Source organism: Anolis carolinensis, chromosome 1, assembly GCF_035594765.1.
Source record: "Anolis carolinensis isolate JA03-04 chromosome 1, rAnoCar3.1.pri, whole genome shotgun sequence".
Taxonomy (NCBI): Eukaryota; Metazoa; Chordata; class Lepidosauria; order Squamata; family Dactyloidae; genus Anolis; species Anolis carolinensis.
Window position 1 is genome coordinate 140,538,309 of NC_085841.1, and position 19,012 is coordinate 140,557,320.

Here is a 19,012-nt window from a genome sequence, read left to right on the forward strand (position 1 = left end):
GGCAATCATATTTGGCCATGAGTGATCGCCGATGAGATGATGATTTGGCAATATAGATCCAGTCCCAATATCTGATCAGGCATTGTGATGCCCCATGGGCCTCGGAGTTCTGACCCCAGCGCCATCATGGATCATGATGATGAAAACATGGGTTTTCTGCCGTCTCAGCAAGAGACAGAGCCATTCCAGATGCCTGTTGTGGACAATTCTTGCCAAGAACTCATCAAAACAGACCTTGAACAAGTTCTTCCCAGCGCTTCTCCCCCCTTTGCGAGAAGGGAGTTTTACGAGGCGAGCCGTTTCCAAAGAGAACAAACGAGGAGAAGTGCAAGATTAGCAGCCAGACAGGGCGCTAATTAGCTAGTTTCCCCTGGGAGCTTTCAGGGAGGAACGCATCTGGATGAAGATGTGTTTCGCTTCTTTTTCCCTTGGGAAAGGAAGCTCTGGACACCTGCTCTGCAGGAAGATTAAAGTTCTTTAAAAGTTCCCCGCACTGGTGAATCCGTTGCGGAGTCAACAGATCAGCTTAAGGATTAACTTCGGTTCCAGCCAAGTGTGGACTGCGTTTGAGTCTGCAACCTCCAGTTCCTTCGTGCCTTGCCTTGCCGTGTTTCGTGACCTATCTCATCGTGTTTTTCCAGCCTTGCATCTTGTGCCAAGTATCCAGTCTTGTCTCCAAGTCCCTGCCTTGGACTCACGTTAATCTTCAGTAAAACTTATGGACGCTTTCCCCACTCTAACTGCTTGGAAGTAGAGTGTGTTTCGGTTCTGGGATTATAACTTTGACCTCTAATATTATATACTGGACAATATATTTCTGGACTATAATTGACCTTTCCTGAAAGGTCTATTACTGGACTACATTTTCTACTTGTTTTTATTCTACTATAATATTTCCTCAATAAAGATATTAGATTGTTATTGGCCTCCGTGTGTTGGTTCTTAGTGCTCCGCTGCCAGGGCGTGACAGGCATGCACATACAGGACTCCAAACTAAAAAAAAAAAGGGGGGGGGAACAGAATTGCAGAGGTACACCTCTGAAAACTGATAGTTTCTTGAGAACCTGTTGCTATGACTGACAATTCTGTCCTATGCAAACACTGGCTGACCTGTGTAATAGAAAAATAGCCCAAGTGCTAGATACTCTATTGCATTTAAATAAGATCTACTTGGATTGCCTGGGAACTTGAGATTCACAAGCAATCTGATCAAACATAGGCAAATGTCATTTCATTATGAAAGACCTGGATAGCATGCTTTTCTTTTACTTTTGTTTAACTACCAACATCCAGCATACCAAATGGCTAGGGATGGTAGGAATTGTCACTTAACATTCTCTGAAGAGCCACGTGTTTCTCAGTCATTTAAGAGACTACTCTGACTCTAAAATACTATTAAAATATATATCCCACTATTAATATACCTATAACAAGATAGACAAAGGTAAAATTCAGGTTAAAATTCACAAGTTGAAACAGACTGGGTAGGCTTGCCGGAAGAGATAGGACTTCAGCTGTCTTTTCCAACAGCTCATTTAGATGTCAGAGCTCTTCTGGCAGGTAATTCCACAGTCTTGAGGTAACTGTTATAGACCATTTGCATTCTGACCCACAGTTCAAACTGAAGGCGCTATCAATAGCAGACTGTGACCAGTTTGCAAAGGATTTCCTAGGAGACCAGCATTTGCATTCACTCCAAGCTGTTTCACACATTCACACTAAAATGCAATTTCAATGATCTCATCACTTCCACCTTTCGTACTGATATTTAGAGGACCACCTAATGGTGGACAGCTCATTTTCACTTATGGTGGGCTGCAAAATCTAATTGAGTGGTGCAGGGATTACATATCAGTAAAGTATATATTTAAGGAAAAGGACAGCGTTCTTGCTGTGTCATGTATTCTAGTGAAAGGTATTAATTTTGTTAATGGTGGTTGTTCAAAACTAACTTATGATAGTGTTCATCAGGTATAACTTGTCCTCTGTAGCAATTTTAATTTCAGCTTTGCAGTAAGATTACTATAGATGACTAAGTTTTTAGTACTCACAGGCTTACCATCTGGACCAGGTTCTCCGGGGTAGCCATGATTTCCAGGTAGTCCAGGATCGCCCTAAGGAGAAGACAGAGATGTTAGTACTGTCAGACCATTGTTAGTAAAGGTTTTTCCCTGACATTAAGTCTAGTCATGTCCGACTCTGGGGATTGGTGCTCAAATACATTTCTAATCCAGAGAACCAATGTTGTCCATAGACATCTCCAAGATCATGTGGCTGGAATGACTGCATAGAGCACCGTTACCTTCCCGCTGAAGCGGTACTTGTTGATCTACTCACATTTGAATGTTTTCGAACGGCTAGGTTGATAGAAGCTGGGGCTTCAAGTGGGAGCTCACCCCACTCCCCGGATTAAAACTGCCAACCTTTCGATCAGCAAGTTAATCAGCTCAGCCGTTTAACCTGCTGTGCCACCCTATTAGTTCTATAGCAACAATGTCTGACTAGTAGAGTATGGATGTTTGTAAGCACATATCCCTTTAAAGATATATCAGCCCCTTTAATGCAGTGTGACCCTGAACTCAAAAAATACACCTGAGCCATTTGTGCCTTTAAAGTAGAAAAGAAAATAATTCATTCGCTTAGTATAACAAGGTTACAAAACAATTCACTGTAAGCTACCCTCACCACAGGATCATAACGAACACTTTCTTCAGTGAGTCTTCTTGAAATGACAACAGGAAAACAAAAGTAGTTTCTATCTTCTTTGTGGTATTAGGATGCCCTTGACTGCTAGTGCAGATAAGCATTCACTCTCCGCATTGATTTCAGCTTCAGCTTCCAGCCACATACAGTAGAGTCTCACTTATCCAACGTTCTGGATTATCCAACACATTTTTGTAGTCAATGTTTTCAATACATCGTGATATTTTAGTGCTAAAGTCATAAATACAGTAATTACTACATAGCATTACTGCATATTGAACTACTTTTTCTGTCAAATGTGTTGTATTACATGATGTTTTGGTGCTTAATTTGTAAAATCATAACCTAATTTGATGTTTAATAGGCTTTCCCTTAATCCCTCATTATCCAACATAAACGTTCTGCTGGCCCGTTTATGTTGGATAAGTGAGACTCTACTGTATCAGCTACCGGCTGCTGCCACCTGCAGCCACCTGCTGCTACCAGCAACATTTGCAAGCCCAATGCTTTGTTTTATACAGTATGCTGATAACACACCCAACTAAACCATAACAGCTGCTCTACTGCCATAACAAACTGGTTCTGATACTTATTACTACTTAGGAAAAGCCTATAATATACTATTATTAACAACAAATACAAAGCACAACAAATAGATATCAGCAACCTAAATGTTGCATTACTTTATCCAGGATCTCATTGTATGGCTGCTGTTCCAAGTTTAATCCTGGAATCTTGGCTGTTATTCATGATCATCAGGATGGGAGGAAAACGGTATGCAAAAGCAATATTTTTTCCTTCCTTCCTTCCTTCCTTCCTTCCTTCCTTCCTTCCTTCCTTCCTTCCTTCCTTCCTTCCAATACCATCTCTAACTGTCTTTATAATTGGCTAAAAGCAGTTTTAAGTCTGTTTCATTGCTACAATGTGTGTGCAGGGGTGCATGTCCCCACTAGAAAGGGATTTATGCAGGATGCTAACTTTTCCTTCCCTCTTTCCTTGAATATTCTCATATACTCTATCTAGAGACATTTTCTTTTATTTCACTTAGCCCTCTCATTCTGAGATAACCCTGAGCACATCTAGCTTCTGAGTTTTGTGAAACTCAGAATGGACAGGTTTCCACAGAAAGCACATTGATGTGGATTCAACAAAATTCAACAAAGTTTGAAGGAGGAATTGAAGGTTTCCAGCAGATTTTACTGAATCTCAGCCATACTCTTGGGTGTGGAGAGGGAGAGAGATTAACAATTCCAAGACTGTTGTTTCACCAAGGAAAATCACACTTCTACATACACTCTGAAAGTGTTTTTTCATGTGGAGGGGAGCCTTGATTCTCTCAAACGTTTCCCTGAAACACAGAATCTGTGTATCAAGGAGTCTACTGGAGATCAACAAGCTATCCTGGTTCTCAGATGTGGCAGAGGGTGCTATTATTTTGGCCTGAGAGTCAACTGCAAGCCCAATCAGTTTCTCAAGCTGGAATTGGTGGGAGGAGGTGCATCTTGTCCTTTTCCTGAAGCATCAAAGCATTTAGAGCTAGCTAGTCCTGCTCTTCAGGAAATTACACATTCACAGTCCTAAACCCTTGGAGGAAAGCCCAGAGACATTTTATGTAAGAGCTGGTTCTTACAATCTAAACCTTAATCTCTCACTAGGGCACATTCTCACTGACTACTATTACTGTTTCCATCAGATATGGCCTTATACGTGATATTTAAGAAATGTACAGACTTTTATAACATGCATAACAAACAAAATATAAACATTTTGAATAAATGTCTGCGGTTAGCATATGCTGACTGACTGGAAGTTTAGAAGACTGGCCATAGTTTGTAAGCCACCCTGAGTCCCCCTTTGGAGATGAGAAGAGCGGGGTATAAGTACAGTAAATAAATAATAAATAAATTGACTAACATGAGGTCTTTTGCCTTTTGGAGCATATGAAAGTGTCACAACTTTGTAATGGAACATGTCTTGCCAGCCTAAAGACAAGCTAAAGTTGACTGGTTTCAATTTTGCAGAACAGACTTAATGTTATGATAAATTAAGACAAATGGCTTGTGGAAATGTATTGATTTATTGTATTCACATTGCTCTATTTTAAATCAAACATAGTAATAATCACCCAATTTATCCAGTCGCCATATTTGTTGTTTGTATGCCAATTTATTTCAGCGGTGGGCTTCTAGGTTGGGACTGGGGGCTACAGAAAAGGAGTTGCGTCCACAAGTGACCTACCTTTCTTCTTCCTTTCTCACAGTTCAGTTGGTGTAGATGAAATGAATAGCAGAATCAGCACAACCAAGTGGGTGGTGTATAGAAGCAGCAAGACGACAAAAGCTACAACTAGACAAATCTCAAGAGTGAAATCTCTGATTTCTCCTTAGTTCGATTTCCAAGAACAAAGCCACTAGATACTGTATTTGCCATTTGAAAGATAGATCAATAAAACTCCTTGGCTACCCTAGTCATTGCTTTTTGGCGCCAATCCCAAAGTAACTTTGGATTGCACCAGCAAATCATGACGGTGAAATACAACCTGCTGCTTAACACCTAATGCCATACTTTTGGCAATATTACTGCATAAAGGGTTGAATGAATGGGAGTCTATACACACATGTTATTAACTTTCAGGGGGGAAAGGTTTTCCAATCAGTTTCCCCCACTTTGAGTATAGCCCTACTTTTCTAAGATTGAAACATCTTTTGTATTAGACACAGAACTCAACTCAATCAAAAGGCTTGGACATGACAAATAATTCAATACTAACTTTGGAGCCTGGTGGTCCTTGTTTCCCTGGAGGACAGATACAAGGAGGTGGTGTAGATCCTACATCACTAGGTCCATTCATACACTATCAAAAACAAAACAAAAATTCAGATGTCCACACAGAAATAACATTACACGTATTAACTACCTACTTTTTATCATGAGCACACCACAACAGTAAAAAATCAGGCACAATGGTGATTTCAGAAGCCCAACATTATCAATGAAATAAGAAGATGGCTCTATTTTCAAGTTGATGGCTCTATTTTCAAGTCCTCAATCAGTAGTTACTACAATAATAAATAAATATGTATTATATTCATGGTAAATAAAATAATAAAACATTCAAGATTCCTATTACATACCTATCCATAGAAGAGGCTACATGATTCCATTTTGAGCCTTTTTCCAATATTAAAATCAGCTGCTTGGGGACAGAGGAAGATGATTCTATTGTGGGCATAAATGAAATTCTATCCCACAAAGGAAGCTGAGGAAATTGTGCCACTTGCTGCCCAGATTTGATGGCCTCAACCCAAATAAAAAGACAAATCTACAATCCGCTCAAAAAAGGAGATTTGGAAGAAAAGTGGAATATAAATCCCCTCCAAAAAAGCCCAGAAAAAAACAAGCTTTTCTTCTAAAAGAGTTTAAACTCAATACTTGGCAACTCCAGATAATAAAAAGATTAGGTAGCAGAATGATTGGAAAGACATCTGTAAAAGCTCCTGGGAGTTGCTTCTGCTAGGATTAGGGCAAGAATGGAAAACGTGTGGGTTCTCCAGATGTTGATGGATTGCATCTCCCACTATCTCTCAGTCACCAGCCAGACCTAATAGAAGTTGCCGTTCAAGATTTCCAAAAAGCCATAAATTCTCGACTTTGTCTCGAAGTAGATAATATTGGGCTAGAAATACAATAGTCTGACATGGTGGGAGGCAGTTTCCTATATTCTTATGAAACAAAAATTATCCACCTTCAGAGAAAGCAAGCCAAGAATGGTGAATCATACAGAAGAACAGAGAAAGAGTTCTTCTGAAGATGGGTCATTCTTAATCTTACATGATCTGAAAAAAAGCTTTTAGAGCCTTAGAGTAAAATCATAATCAGAATTTTTGCATAAAATCAAAAGAATGTCTTCAGAAATATTTGTGTATTCAGAACTATTATATTACTTAGATTAACTTCAGCCCTGGGTGAAATTAAAATCTCTGAACAGAACATGTGCCTATGGGAAGTCATCAGTTGTTAATTATAGAAACGAATAATAAAGTAACAAGCCTCCCATTTTTGACCCACAAGAAATGGTCCTACAAAAGGTTTTCTCTGCAGAAAGGTGTTTCCTCAAAGAGAAACGTGGGAGAAATTTCCAATGAATTGTGCTTATGCTTTCCACTCAATTCATATTCATACAACTTCACTTTGTTGCCACTACCCTAATAAAAACATTTTAGTTCTGAGTGGAGTAGATTATCATACCAAACTCATTGCAAAAGTAAACAAATGAAAAGTTTCCAAAATTAGTCACTTTTAAAAGAAAAGGATTTGAAAGTACAGAGCCAAAAAAATGCCATAATATTTTAAAAAATCAGCCAAAATACACTACCCAAGCTTTCTCATCTGATAGTATAATGGCGAATTCACTATAAATATTAAAATACTACCTTAATGCCAGTATGAATGGGAATGATTTTGGCCTACCTCTCCATTCTGGAATGAAAAAAAGAAACATTTTTAGAAATACTTTCACATATGGATTAAAATCAAATCATAAACAGATATGAATTTCTATATATACACACACAATTCTATTCAACCCCCAAAACATCTGTGGCCAAGCAACACATAAATGTAGTTATGACGGTTGAGAGGTCGTCTACACATACCAGAAATGGCAATGCTGCTCCAAAGTGGGGTACTACAGATCAGTGTCTGCTCAGCCAGCTGCAGAATTGGCTCTTGGGTCTCTCAGTGTCGACACTGCATGGTTCTGAGCTGGATTGGTGGCTGGATGGCATCTATACTGCCCAGCAGTGCTGAAACCGGTTTAGTACCACCAGAACTGTCACCCTTATCTTGCCTCCATAGTTTTGGAAATTGTTCAGCACTTGTAGTGACAATAGCCAGAGCTATAATGTTGTGCGAAAGAGGAGAGAAAGTGAAAAAGCCCAACTGATCTGGCTATCATCACTACAGCTGATGACCACCACCAGTTTCATTCCTAGTGGTTACTACAAAGGCCAAAACAATGGGGTCACCCCTCTTCCCATGTTAAAGCAAATGGACCCAATGTGTTCTTTGCCGACCAGGAAGCCCGTTCATCCCTGAGCCAATTCATATGGTCTGTCCAGACTAGACATGGGCGAACTTTATCCCTCCAGGTGTTTTGGACTTCAACTTCCACAATTCCTAACAGCCTACCGGCTTTTAGGAATTGTGGGAGTTAAAGTCCAAAACATTCAGAGGGCCGAAGTTTGCCCATCCCTGGTCTAGATGGACACTAAGTTAATAACAATGAACAAACAGGCTAGAAAAGGCTGCAGCAGTTTGGTTTTGCCTAAGTGTGCTGGGAAGAGCAATAATTCCTACTTCTGCTTCCTTCTTCCCATCTACACTGCCATATAAAATCCATATTATCTGCTTTGAACTGGATTATATGGCAGTATAGACTCATATAATCCAAAGCAGACAATTCGGATTCAGAAACTGGATAAAATGGCAGTGCAGATCTGATCTTAATTTGTAATAGCTGAAGTAAGAAGAGGATGTGAAAAGAGGAATGACACAAGGAGGGAGAAACTGGGATATATGAAAAGCAACTGAAAAATTAGTGCAACAATAGCTTAATCAGGACTATCCTTGCCATATTAGTACAGTTGGAGGGTATAGCACAGAGATACACTATCATTTTTCTTTAAAAGGAAACTTATTCAGGGGCAGCAAAATACACCCAATTCCAAAATCCACAAAACAGCAATATCTTCATTGGCAATCAAAATGCAGAAAATGCATCATGCAAGTTTGCAAAGCTCCACTGGCTTCTCCATCAGGTAAAGATGTTTAAAGTCATACAGGAATAGAAAAGAGATAATTTGTATCAGATGTTATGTTTAACTACATTTTGTGTCAGATTTCATTTCTCCTGGCGCTTAAAGTGGTATAGCTGGATCTCTATGTAGGAAGAGGCCACTCTTTTTCTTGACCATGTGAAGACTGGAGACAAAAGGCAATGAAAGAGAGAAAAGAAAATTTCAACTCCATTAGCAACAGAAAAGTAACTTCCTTTGCTAATGTAATTTACCTTTTGTTAATAGAGTTGACAGTCCATTACCTGTCTTTGATGGTTTTTCCGTCCCTGATGGGTTCACACATGGCCCAAGAAGGGGAATGGCTTCTCCCTGCATTGAGATCCCTCCAGAGTCCAGACCATTTTAAGTGACAACAGAAACAACAATGAGACAAAATGTAGGCCTGTGGTTCTAATATTACCACTTTTCTTCTCCTGTATGATTGGTAACAGCTCTTCTCTCTACATAATTGAATCAGTCAATGGCAATGATATTAATTTCTAGCCCATATTTTGCTGGAATTATTTGTAACATATCTCCAAAGAAAAATTTCTAACAACTTTCCTTGGTAAGGAGTGAATTGTTATAAGCAGGTTACATGAATTATTATAAGCAGGTTACATGAATGTGCTCATTAAGGCCAGTAAGTTTGGGCCACTCCCGGTGGGGTATAACTGGGTGCCTATTCATACATGAGGCTCTCTCTTGCTTGCTCTCTGAGGATGGAAGTTGGAGAAAGTCATGCCATCTGTGTTGGTAAGATTGCATACAAGGACTATGTGAGTTCTGTTACTCTGAAGGACTGCTATTTTGATGCAATGCCACAAGCTTATTTTGCTGTTTTGAACTCTACCGAACAAGAGTAAATTTACATTTCCTTTTTGTGTGTTGCTACTGTGTCTTTGATGGACACGCTTCTATATTAACTGCAACATGAATGACAATACATTTGCAGAAAAATCAATTCTGGGAATTCTTCAGAAAGATAATAACATTTTCTAAACAAAATCCTAGGCAGGTTATCTTAATGCAATTATAGAAAAATATTATTTGAAAAGATAGTTAGTTCTTTATAGGACACCCCTTCTTTCCACAGTTAAATTTTATTTAAAAGCGATTTCAAAATCCTTAAAGTTTCCCTATCATACTCACAAAGCCAGGTATCTCACAGGCTGTTTCTCGGTTGTTTTGTTCAGGGTCACAGTAGATCCTTACTTTTTGAACATCAAACTGTAACACAGATATGATAAATCTTATCAGACGCTTATTTCTGGAAATAAGTGTTGGTATTCAGCCCCACACTGCACAAGTCTCCAGTCCTCAGTGAGGAAATTAGTTAGCTTTAGAATAGGCAGGGGTTTCCCTTCCCCAGTGTCAACTGTATGACAGTTGGAATATATCGTAATTTCTTCTCTCCTCTCTGTTTCTGCTCCCATTCTGATTAGTTGTGTAGAATTGATGCTTTTCTACTGCAAGCCTTTACTTCTGACTAGTTTTTACATCTCGGTATGTAATGAATGTGCTGTGTGCTTTGAGATCTGTGTGTGTGTGTGTGTCAGAGAGATGTTGTGATTGGTGTTTTTTCCCTCTCTTTGAAACCTTAAAAGAGATGGGTGTTAAAGTAGCTCTGACAGTTCTTTATCAAGAAATGTAGTTCTTTTATTGTAAATGTAATTATTTAATTATAAAGACACTAGCTGTGCCCGGCCACGCGTTGCTGTGGCGAAGTCTGGTGGTATGGGAAATAAAGTATTGAGGAATTGGTGGTAGTTAAGGTCAAGGGTAAAGGTTTTCCCCAGAGATTAAGTCCAGTCGTGTCTTACTCTGGAGGTTGGTGCTCATCTCCATTTCTAAGCCGAAGAGCCGCCGTTGTCCGTAGACTCCTCCAAGGTCATGTGGGATGACTGCATGGAGCGGCGTTACCTTCCCGCCGGAGCAGTACCTATTGATGCACTCACATTTGCATGTTTTCGAACTTCTGGGTTGGCAGAAGCTGGGGCTAACAGTGGGGGCTCTCTCCGCTCCCCCAATTCAAACCTGTGGCCTTTCGGTCCAGAAGTTCAGCAGCTCAGCGCTTTAACACGCTGCGCCATCAGGGGATATTATTTCCTAAAGGTTGTGAATATACAATATTTCTGATTGGTTTTTTTTGTTTGTTGGAGGCAAGTATGAATGCTGCAATTAGGAAAAATGATTAGGATGTAATGGCCTTGCAGCTTTAAAGCCTGGCTGTTTCCTCCCTGAGTGAATTTTTTGTTGGGAGGTGTTAGCTGGCCCTGATTGTTTCCTGTCTGGAATTCGCTTGTTTTCAGAGTGGTGTTGTTTGTGATATTTTATGTGCTTCTACTGTCTGTGGCCCTGAGAAAACAGAGGATTTTCCAGACTTTGATGATGGGAATACTTTGTTGGGAGGTGTTAGCTGGCCCTGATTGTTTCCTGTCTGGAATACCCTTGTTTTCAGAGTGATGTTGTTTGCGATATTTTATGTGCTTCCACTGTCTGTGGCCCTGAGAAAACAGGATTTGCCAGACTTTGATGATGGGAATACTTTGTTGGGAGGTGTTAGCTGGCCCTGATTGTTTCCTGTCTGGAATTCCCCTATTTATTTACTGTCCTGGTTTTAGAGATTATATTGTTCTGCATTATTCTATCCCAGTAATTATTTCATATTAAAGAAGAATCTCACTTATCCAACATTCGCTTATACAATGTTCTGGATTATCCAACGCAGTCTGCCTTTTCATAATCAATGCTTTTGTAGTCAGTGTTTTAAATTCATTGTGATATTTTAGTGGTAAATTTGTAAATACAGTACAGTAGAGTATCACTTATCCAACATAAACGGGCCGGCAGAACGTTGGATAAGCGAATATGTTGGATAATGAGGAATTAAGGATAACCCTATTAAACATCAAATTAAGTTATGATTTTACAAATTAAGCACCAAAACATCATGTTAGACAACAAATTTGTCAGAAAAAGTAGTTCAGTACACAGTAATGCTATATAGTAATTACTGTATTTATGAATTTAGCACCAAAATATCACGATATATTGAAAGCATTGACTACAAAAATGTGTTGGATAATCCAGAACGTTGGATAAGCGAGTGTTGGATAAGTGAAACTCTACTGTAAATACTACATAGCATTACTGCGCATGGAACTACTTTTTCTGTCAAATTTGTTGTATAATATGATGTTTTGGTGCTTAATTTGTATAACGATTACCTAATTTGATGTTTAATTGGCTTTTCCTGAATCCCTTCTTATTATCCAACATATTCACTTATCCTGCCGGCCTGTTTACGTTGGATAAGTGAGACTCTACTGTATATTTCTAATCTTATATTATCTGCTCAGAACTGGATTATCTGAGGCCCCTTCTTCACAGCTGTATAAAATGCACACTGAAGTGGATTATATGGTAGTGTGGAGTCAAGATAATCCAGTGCAAAGCAGATAATATAAGATTATAAATGGGTTATATAGCTGTGTGGAAGGGCCTTGAGTCTACACTGCCATATAATCCAGTGCAAATTAGATAATCTGTGGAAGAAGTCTAAGTGAGGCCTAAATCTGCCTGTCCCCTAACTGAAACCTGGTTGTCCCTTGGTTGCTAGGTAACCAAGTGGGCAGAGATTAGCCCTCTAAACTGGCAGCAATTGGATAAAAAACATTATTGCTCTCCCTCTAATTAGGACTTTATTTTTCTTTTCTTTTTGTTGTATCAACCTTGAGGCGTGGATGATGGGTTGTGTTGTCGAATTTTGAGGTTGGGGGGCCTGTACTTTTGTTGTTTTGTGAATTGCCGTGATGCCATCACTCTTTTATATATATAGATAACTGTGCATGTTTGCCTCCTAAGCTCTAAATTCTTTACAGCCACATCACACGGCACTTCACGCTCTGCTTGCTGAGAGCTGATTACTCAACTATAGGTATCCTGTTTGTATTTCGGATGCTCTGCTATTTAGGTTAGTTTTCCCTAATAGATAATCCTAACAATAAGCACATCTGCTGGGCATCTACAGCAGACTGATACTTATAGTGAAGCTTCTTTTAGCTCTCTTCCTCATTATAATAATCTAACTCAGAAAAAAAACCTTGAAGCTTAGAGATCAAGTCTGAAATTCACCACTGTATTCATTCTCTACCTCTACTTCAATTCCATTTCTGATACAAACAGCAAGAACACAATAATCACTATTGTAACTGCTGGCTTTCCCTCCAGTTAATGAAGAAGAATATATCTAGGTATTGTCTTCTATACAACGTGTGGCTATTCACATTCCAGATAAGTATTGTTAGGATATACTAGGTTATGGTGATCCAAAGAATTCAAAACTGTCATTCAAGCTCTCATGTACAACATTGCTCTCTCAGATACTTTGAATAAGGTTTATCAAAGACTGTATGTAGCCCGTTGCTTGAGAACATACTACAAGTCACTTCTGGTGTGAAAGAATTGATCATCTACAGAGATGTTGCTCAGGGGATGCCCAGACAAATCCATCCTGCTGGTAGGCTTCTTTCATGTCCCCGCAAACTAGAACTGACAGACAAGAGCTCACCCTGTCTTGCCAATTTGAACCGGCAACCTTCAAGTCAGCAGCCCATCTGGCACAAGGGTTTAATCCATTGCGCCACCGTGGCTCCTTCCCAAGTGAATGAGTAATAATATTCAACTTTACTAATTTAGGTTAACTGTATGGTAGTGTATGTTGGAAACATAAAAGCAAAATTAAAACCCAGAAACACCAACTGCAATCATTTGGAAAATCTTGCACTACATAATCAATTTCTCCATTGCTGAGGAATCACTTGTACAGTACATATAATGCTTATCTCTGTATGGCAGAATCCAAATGTAGGCTGAAAGTGCCAAGTGTTCCTCAAAAAGCAATAGTTTACACATGTGTTTCAACAGCTTTTAAAATTGCATCTAATATTTTGGGTACAGTGCCAGGAGAACATAAGAAAGAGAAGAGCACCAAAGTTCACACGCTGTGTTGTATTTACAGCCACAATGGCCAGTAATGGAAATTTAGAACAGCTGCCTTCCAACACTGATATTCCCCGCAATAATTCCAATCTACAAAACCTTTGCAGAATATTATTCCAATTCTATAGGGAAAAACTGGCTCAAATCAGGCATTATGCCAACCATGTGCAGTAACCACCATTAAGAAACCACATTATGGTTTAAGCTTCCAAACTTGGAAAAGTATGTTGTTGTTGCTGACTTTCTTTATATGTCTTCCTTTGCTCATTATTGAACCTAAAGAACTATACTTTTCCAGTACAACTCAAGATGAAAAGCAGGCTATAATTCACAAAAACAGCAGTTTGCAAATCAGACAAAGGGCCCTTCTACACAGCCATATAAGCCTGCTACATCGATGGCAAGCATCCTCAGAGGTTGTGAGGTCTGTTGGAAACTAGGCAAGGGAGGTTTATATATCCGTGGAATGTCCACGGTGGGAGGCAAGTCTGAATGTTGCAATTTACCACCTTGATAAGCATTTAATGGTCTCGCAGCTTCAAAGCCTGGCTGCTTTCTGCCTGGGGGAATCCTTTGTTGGGAGGTGTTAGCTGGCACTGATTGTTTCCTGTCTGGAATTCCCCTGTTTTTTTTAGTGTTGCTCTTTATTTACTGTCCTGATTTTAGAGTTTTTTACTACTAGTAGCCAGATTTTGTTCGTTTTCAAGGTTTCCTCTTTTCTGTTGAAATTGTCCACATGCTTGTGGATTTCAGTGGCTTCTCTGTATAGTCTGGCATGCTGGTTGTTAGAATGGTCCAGCACTTCTGTGTTCTCAAACAATATGCTTTATCCAGGTTGATTCATCAGGTGCTCTGCTATGTCTGACTTCTCTGTTTGAGTTAGTCTGCAGTGCCTTTCATGGTCCTTGATTCATTTTTGGTCCCTAGGTAGATTTGTCCACAGATACATGGTATATGTTACACTCCTGCAGAGGTGAGAGGATGATTTCCTTGGGAAAAGGCCCACTAACTTTAGATAAATCCATTGGGAATTAATTTACCTAAAGTTAGTTGGACTTTTTCCAAGGAAATCATGCTCCGGATCAGGCATAAGTTTCATATTGGATAAGTGTATCTGTATTTTACAAGGAAAGTGTTTTGAACATTAGCATACCTGTACATTCTCCTCCTTCCCCAAATATTTTCCTATTTGAGTCACACCACTAATATAGATCCCTAAAACAGGATGCAATGGCTTCACTTCTATTTCTTGGTCATCTATGTACAACGTTACATCTGCTTCTGTTACTAAGAGACGGATTTGATGCCAGCCTTCATCAAACAATATCTGGAAGATAAATGCAAACGCACTGTAAATGCACACACAATATTCATATTGATAAACTGAAATAAATTAAGGTAACTGATTTCAAATGTATATACTTACAGCCATCAATCTAAATTAACACTACATTATAACAACTAATGGACAGGTTGCTTACCTGTAACCATGTTTCTTCAAGTGGTACTCTGTGAATTCACACTAGTGGAGATAAGTGCGCCTGCGCAGGCTCCAACGGAAACTCTTCCAAGCTAAAAGTTTGAATTTTGGCCGTAACCCCACCCCTCTCCCCGCAGGGCATATAAGGCAGCCTTGGGTGATCGTTCCCCAGTTCCTGTGCCGCAAAGGCAATGAGAAAGGGAGAGGTTTGCTAGAGGGGAAGGAAGGATGGGTTTGTGTGAATTCACAGAATACCACTCGAACAAACATGGTTACAGGTAAGCAACCTGTCCTTTTTCTTCGTGCTCTGTGAATGCACACTAGTGGAGACTAGCAAGTTAAGATGCAGGATGGTGGGACAGAGCAAACCTGACAAGTGAGTTGAGTGTCCAAACCCACTATTTATTAAGCACATAAACAACAACAGTCAGTGCATGAGAGAGAGAAACATGGGTCAAGGCACCGACCTAGTGCAACAGAGATGTATAGTCTCGTAAGACCCCTCGGTACCATGGCCATTCAGTATGAATGGGGGGGGGTAGTACATACGTGTAAAAAGATCCCCAGTGGGGAGAAGCGCATAAAACTTGTCCCTAAACATAGGGGAACGAAGGTGGGTACTCAGGTAGCAAGCAGTGTCATAAAAGGGACTGCAGTGCAATATAAACAGAGGATTGCAGCAGGAGTAGGTACCATATTCAATAAAAACAAAGTTCAACAATATGATAAAGTCTCTTGACCCCTTTTTCCACATGGCGGGAAGGGAGGGGTAAAGGGAGGGGGAATAAGGCACTCATGCCAGGCAGGAGGAGAGGACTGATCTTGCAAAGGCAGAGTCTTTGTGGGTTCTAGTATCCATTCTGTAATGAGAAACAAAGGTCAAGGGAGTTGACCAGATAGCCGCTTTACAGATAGAGTCAAGAGGACTACCCCTGAAGAAAACCGTGGAGGCTGACAGGCCTCGTGTGGAGCTTGGACAAATCGAGGTAGGAGGAGAGCGATTGGCCAGCTGGTAAGCAAGTTCTATGGCTTGCGCTATCCAGTGGGAGAGTCTTTCAGAGGAAACTGGATTTCCCAACTTATCCGGGGCGTAGGAATCAAAATGTCTGGGAGTCTTTTGTGTGCCCCTAGTCCTGTCTTTGTAGAAAAGGACAGCTCTTTTTATGTCAAGATGAAGTCTTTTCGCAAGTGGAGAGGAGGGGTTTTGAAAAAAGTCCGGGAGGACAATGTCCTGGTTGAGATGTAAGGCGGAGGAAGGTGATGTCTGGCCTCAAGACAGCACGGTCGTGGTGGAAACGAAGGTAAGGTTCGTCCACCATGAGGGCAGCCAGTTCAGATGGTCTACGGGCCGAAGTAATTGCAATAAGGAAGGCAACCTTCCAGGACAGAAGATGAAGGTCCGCTGAAGCCGACAGTTCGAAGGGGGAGGCCGTGAGCTGGGAAAGTACAAGCTCAAGGCTCCAACCCAGTGTTGGGGGTTGTACCGGCGGGCAAAGGTTATTGTAGCCTTTCAAGAAAGTCTTGACAAGGTGGTTGGCAAACAGAGAGGGCTGGTTAATACCGTAGCAGTAGTCACTGTACAGGCCTGTTTCGAGGGCTTAGAGGCCTTCGAAGTCTTGGAAGCCCTCGAGGAGACGGAGGGCATCTTTTGAGGAGCTGAAGTCGACTTCGAAGCCGAGGCAGAAGTAGAAGGTTCAGACGCAAGCGTTTTCTGGTAAAGAAGCGCCTTAAGCCTGGCCGCCCTGTTCTTCCTGGCTTGTGCCATGAAGGCTAAACAGTGGCGGCAGGAACCGACAACGTGGCCCTCGCCAAGATAGAGGAGGCATTTGACGTGGCTATCGGAATCTGGAATCTTGGCCGCACACTCAGTGCAGTGCTTGAAGCGCGTGGTAGGCATAAGAAAACGAAGAGTCCAAAGCAAGCCTTGCGGCGGAAAAAAGAACTGGAGCGAGCGACCAGGGCTTCCTTATATGCCCTGTGGGGAGAGGGGCGGGGTTACCGCCAAAATTCAAACTTTTAGCTTGGAAGAGTTTCTGTTGGAGCCTGCGCAGGAGCAGTTATCTCCACTAGTGTGCATTCGTAGAGTACACAAAGAAAAAAAATAAAATATTCAGTTATTATGCCAAGCTCATACCTGAGAAAAATCCAAAACACTGAGGAAAAGAGGGTTTTTTTTTACAGTTATTGATTACAGAATAACTATAAACAGTCCAAGTTTTATCTCGGCAGTTTCTGGCCTAAATCTATTTTTAGTCTCTATTACAGTATATTAATTGAATGAATTGTTGAATGATAAGCCTATACTTAAATAAATCACATTGATACAATGGCTCTACTCTTGTTAGAATTTAGCCCAAAATTTGCATCTTTTATGAAACCATTGTAAACTTGTTTTGGTCTTGGTATATCACCTTTTAAGGCTAATGCTCAAAGTACGACATGATGTTTTCATGGTTTTATATCCCTACTCAAGAATAGAAGTCAAATCCCATCAGATCCTTATAACAAAGAGTGTACACTTGTGTCACCAGATTTGTCACTTAAGCATTCACTGATTTGATTATTCGCAATTGCTGACTCCTCTGCTAATACCCTAATATGCAACCTTTTTTTCCCTTAAGGTTTTTTCTAAGTTTTTAATGTGATTCTGTGGTCAACGTCCACTAGATGTTGATCAAATATCACTGAAGACTATGAATCTCTCAAAAAGTGTTCTCTCGGGTTTTAAAAAAAGAATATTTATGCTTTCAATTTACATTTGTAGTTTTCATGCAGTCTTATATTAAGAATTCCGACATACAAAGCAAACTGAAGAAAGTCACTCTCATCAATCTCAGAAGGCAATGACAAACCTTCTCTGAGGAAATCCTGCTATCCCTATGATACTGATGTTGCAAGTTGAAGCTGATTTGAAGACACACAACAAAATAAATAGATTTTCATTACCTTTACACGGGGTGCAGTAAAGGTAACAACCTGAGTATCATTTACTAAGCTTGTTGTAGTAAATGATAATGTTTTATCTTCTCCATGTATAGTAACAGCTATCTGTGGCCTTCCATCCAGGCTCAGAATCCTCCACAAATCCCATGTTTTTCTGACTTTAAACCTCTGAGTAGATACAAACACATATGATGGAGGGAGTCCTTCTGGGAAGACATTCCTGGAAAGCAAGCAATTGAATAAATTAGAAAGTTCTCCAAGAATTCCAGAACAATGACTCAATACATAATAAGGAAGGCAAGTAGTATTACTAAGCAAAAGAGATCTTTAAAAGGAAGTACCTTGTCAATTCTGATAGATCAATGCGTGAAGTTACTTCATAAGCTTTTGCATTAGTAAATGGGATCTGAATTCTCTTTTTCACCTTTTTCTTCACACCTAACCCTAGGAGGATATCAAATCCTTTTTCATCCCGAGATGCCACAGGAATTCTGGTGGGGCAAACTGACTCTGTAGAGCACCAAAGAAATGTTAAAAACATAATTAACTGATGCAGCATAATATACAATTTGGAAACATACGGACAACATTACACTCTCAGGTTAATCATCCCTTTCCTTCTCCTTGTTCACAAAGATGCCTTTGCTGATGTCTGCCTTGGTGACAGGGAACAGCCATGGAAAGAGTGACCTTTAATCCCAACTAGATGGTCTGGACTCTCTCCTGCTTTTGTGTGTGTGTCAGGAGCAACTTGAAAAATAGCAAGTCGCTTCTGGTGCAAGCGAATTGGCTGTCTGCAAGGACACTGCCCAGGGGACGCCCGGATGTTTGATGTTTTACCGTCCTTGTGGGAGGCTTCTCTAATGTCACCACATGGAGCTTGAGCTGATAGAGGGAGCTCATCCATGCTCTTCCCGGGTTGGATTCGAACTGACAACCTTCAGGTCAGCAACCCTAACTTCAAGTCAGAGGTCTGCCGGCACAAGGATTTATCCCATTACACCACCAGGGGCTCCATTCTCCCCTGCTGCCACTGTGGGATTGA

The 19,012-nt window shown here is 40.3% G+C and overlaps 1 protein-coding gene across 1 annotated transcript in view; it reads right to left on the minus strand.

Moving 5' to 3' along the window:
* The window catches only part of col21a1 (collagen type XXI alpha 1 chain), a 161,165-nt gene that overhangs the window by 91,133 nt on the left and 51,020 nt on the right, over positions 1 to 19,012 (minus strand). The window contains exons 4-10 of the mRNA XM_003226064.4: positions 18,309 to 18,477; positions 17,971 to 18,187; positions 14,698 to 14,871; positions 9,693 to 9,770; positions 7,174 to 7,182; positions 5,474 to 5,557; positions 2,052 to 2,114 (exon numbers count right to left, since the gene is read on the minus strand). Of these exons, the coding sequence (XP_003226112.1) occupies positions 2,052 to 2,114; positions 5,474 to 5,557; positions 7,174 to 7,182; positions 9,693 to 9,770; positions 14,698 to 14,871; positions 17,971 to 18,187; positions 18,309 to 18,477 (794 nt within the window). The remainder of the gene's footprint in view (positions 1 to 2,051; positions 2,115 to 5,473; positions 5,558 to 7,173; positions 7,183 to 9,692; positions 9,771 to 14,697; positions 14,872 to 17,970; positions 18,188 to 18,308; positions 18,478 to 19,012) is intronic.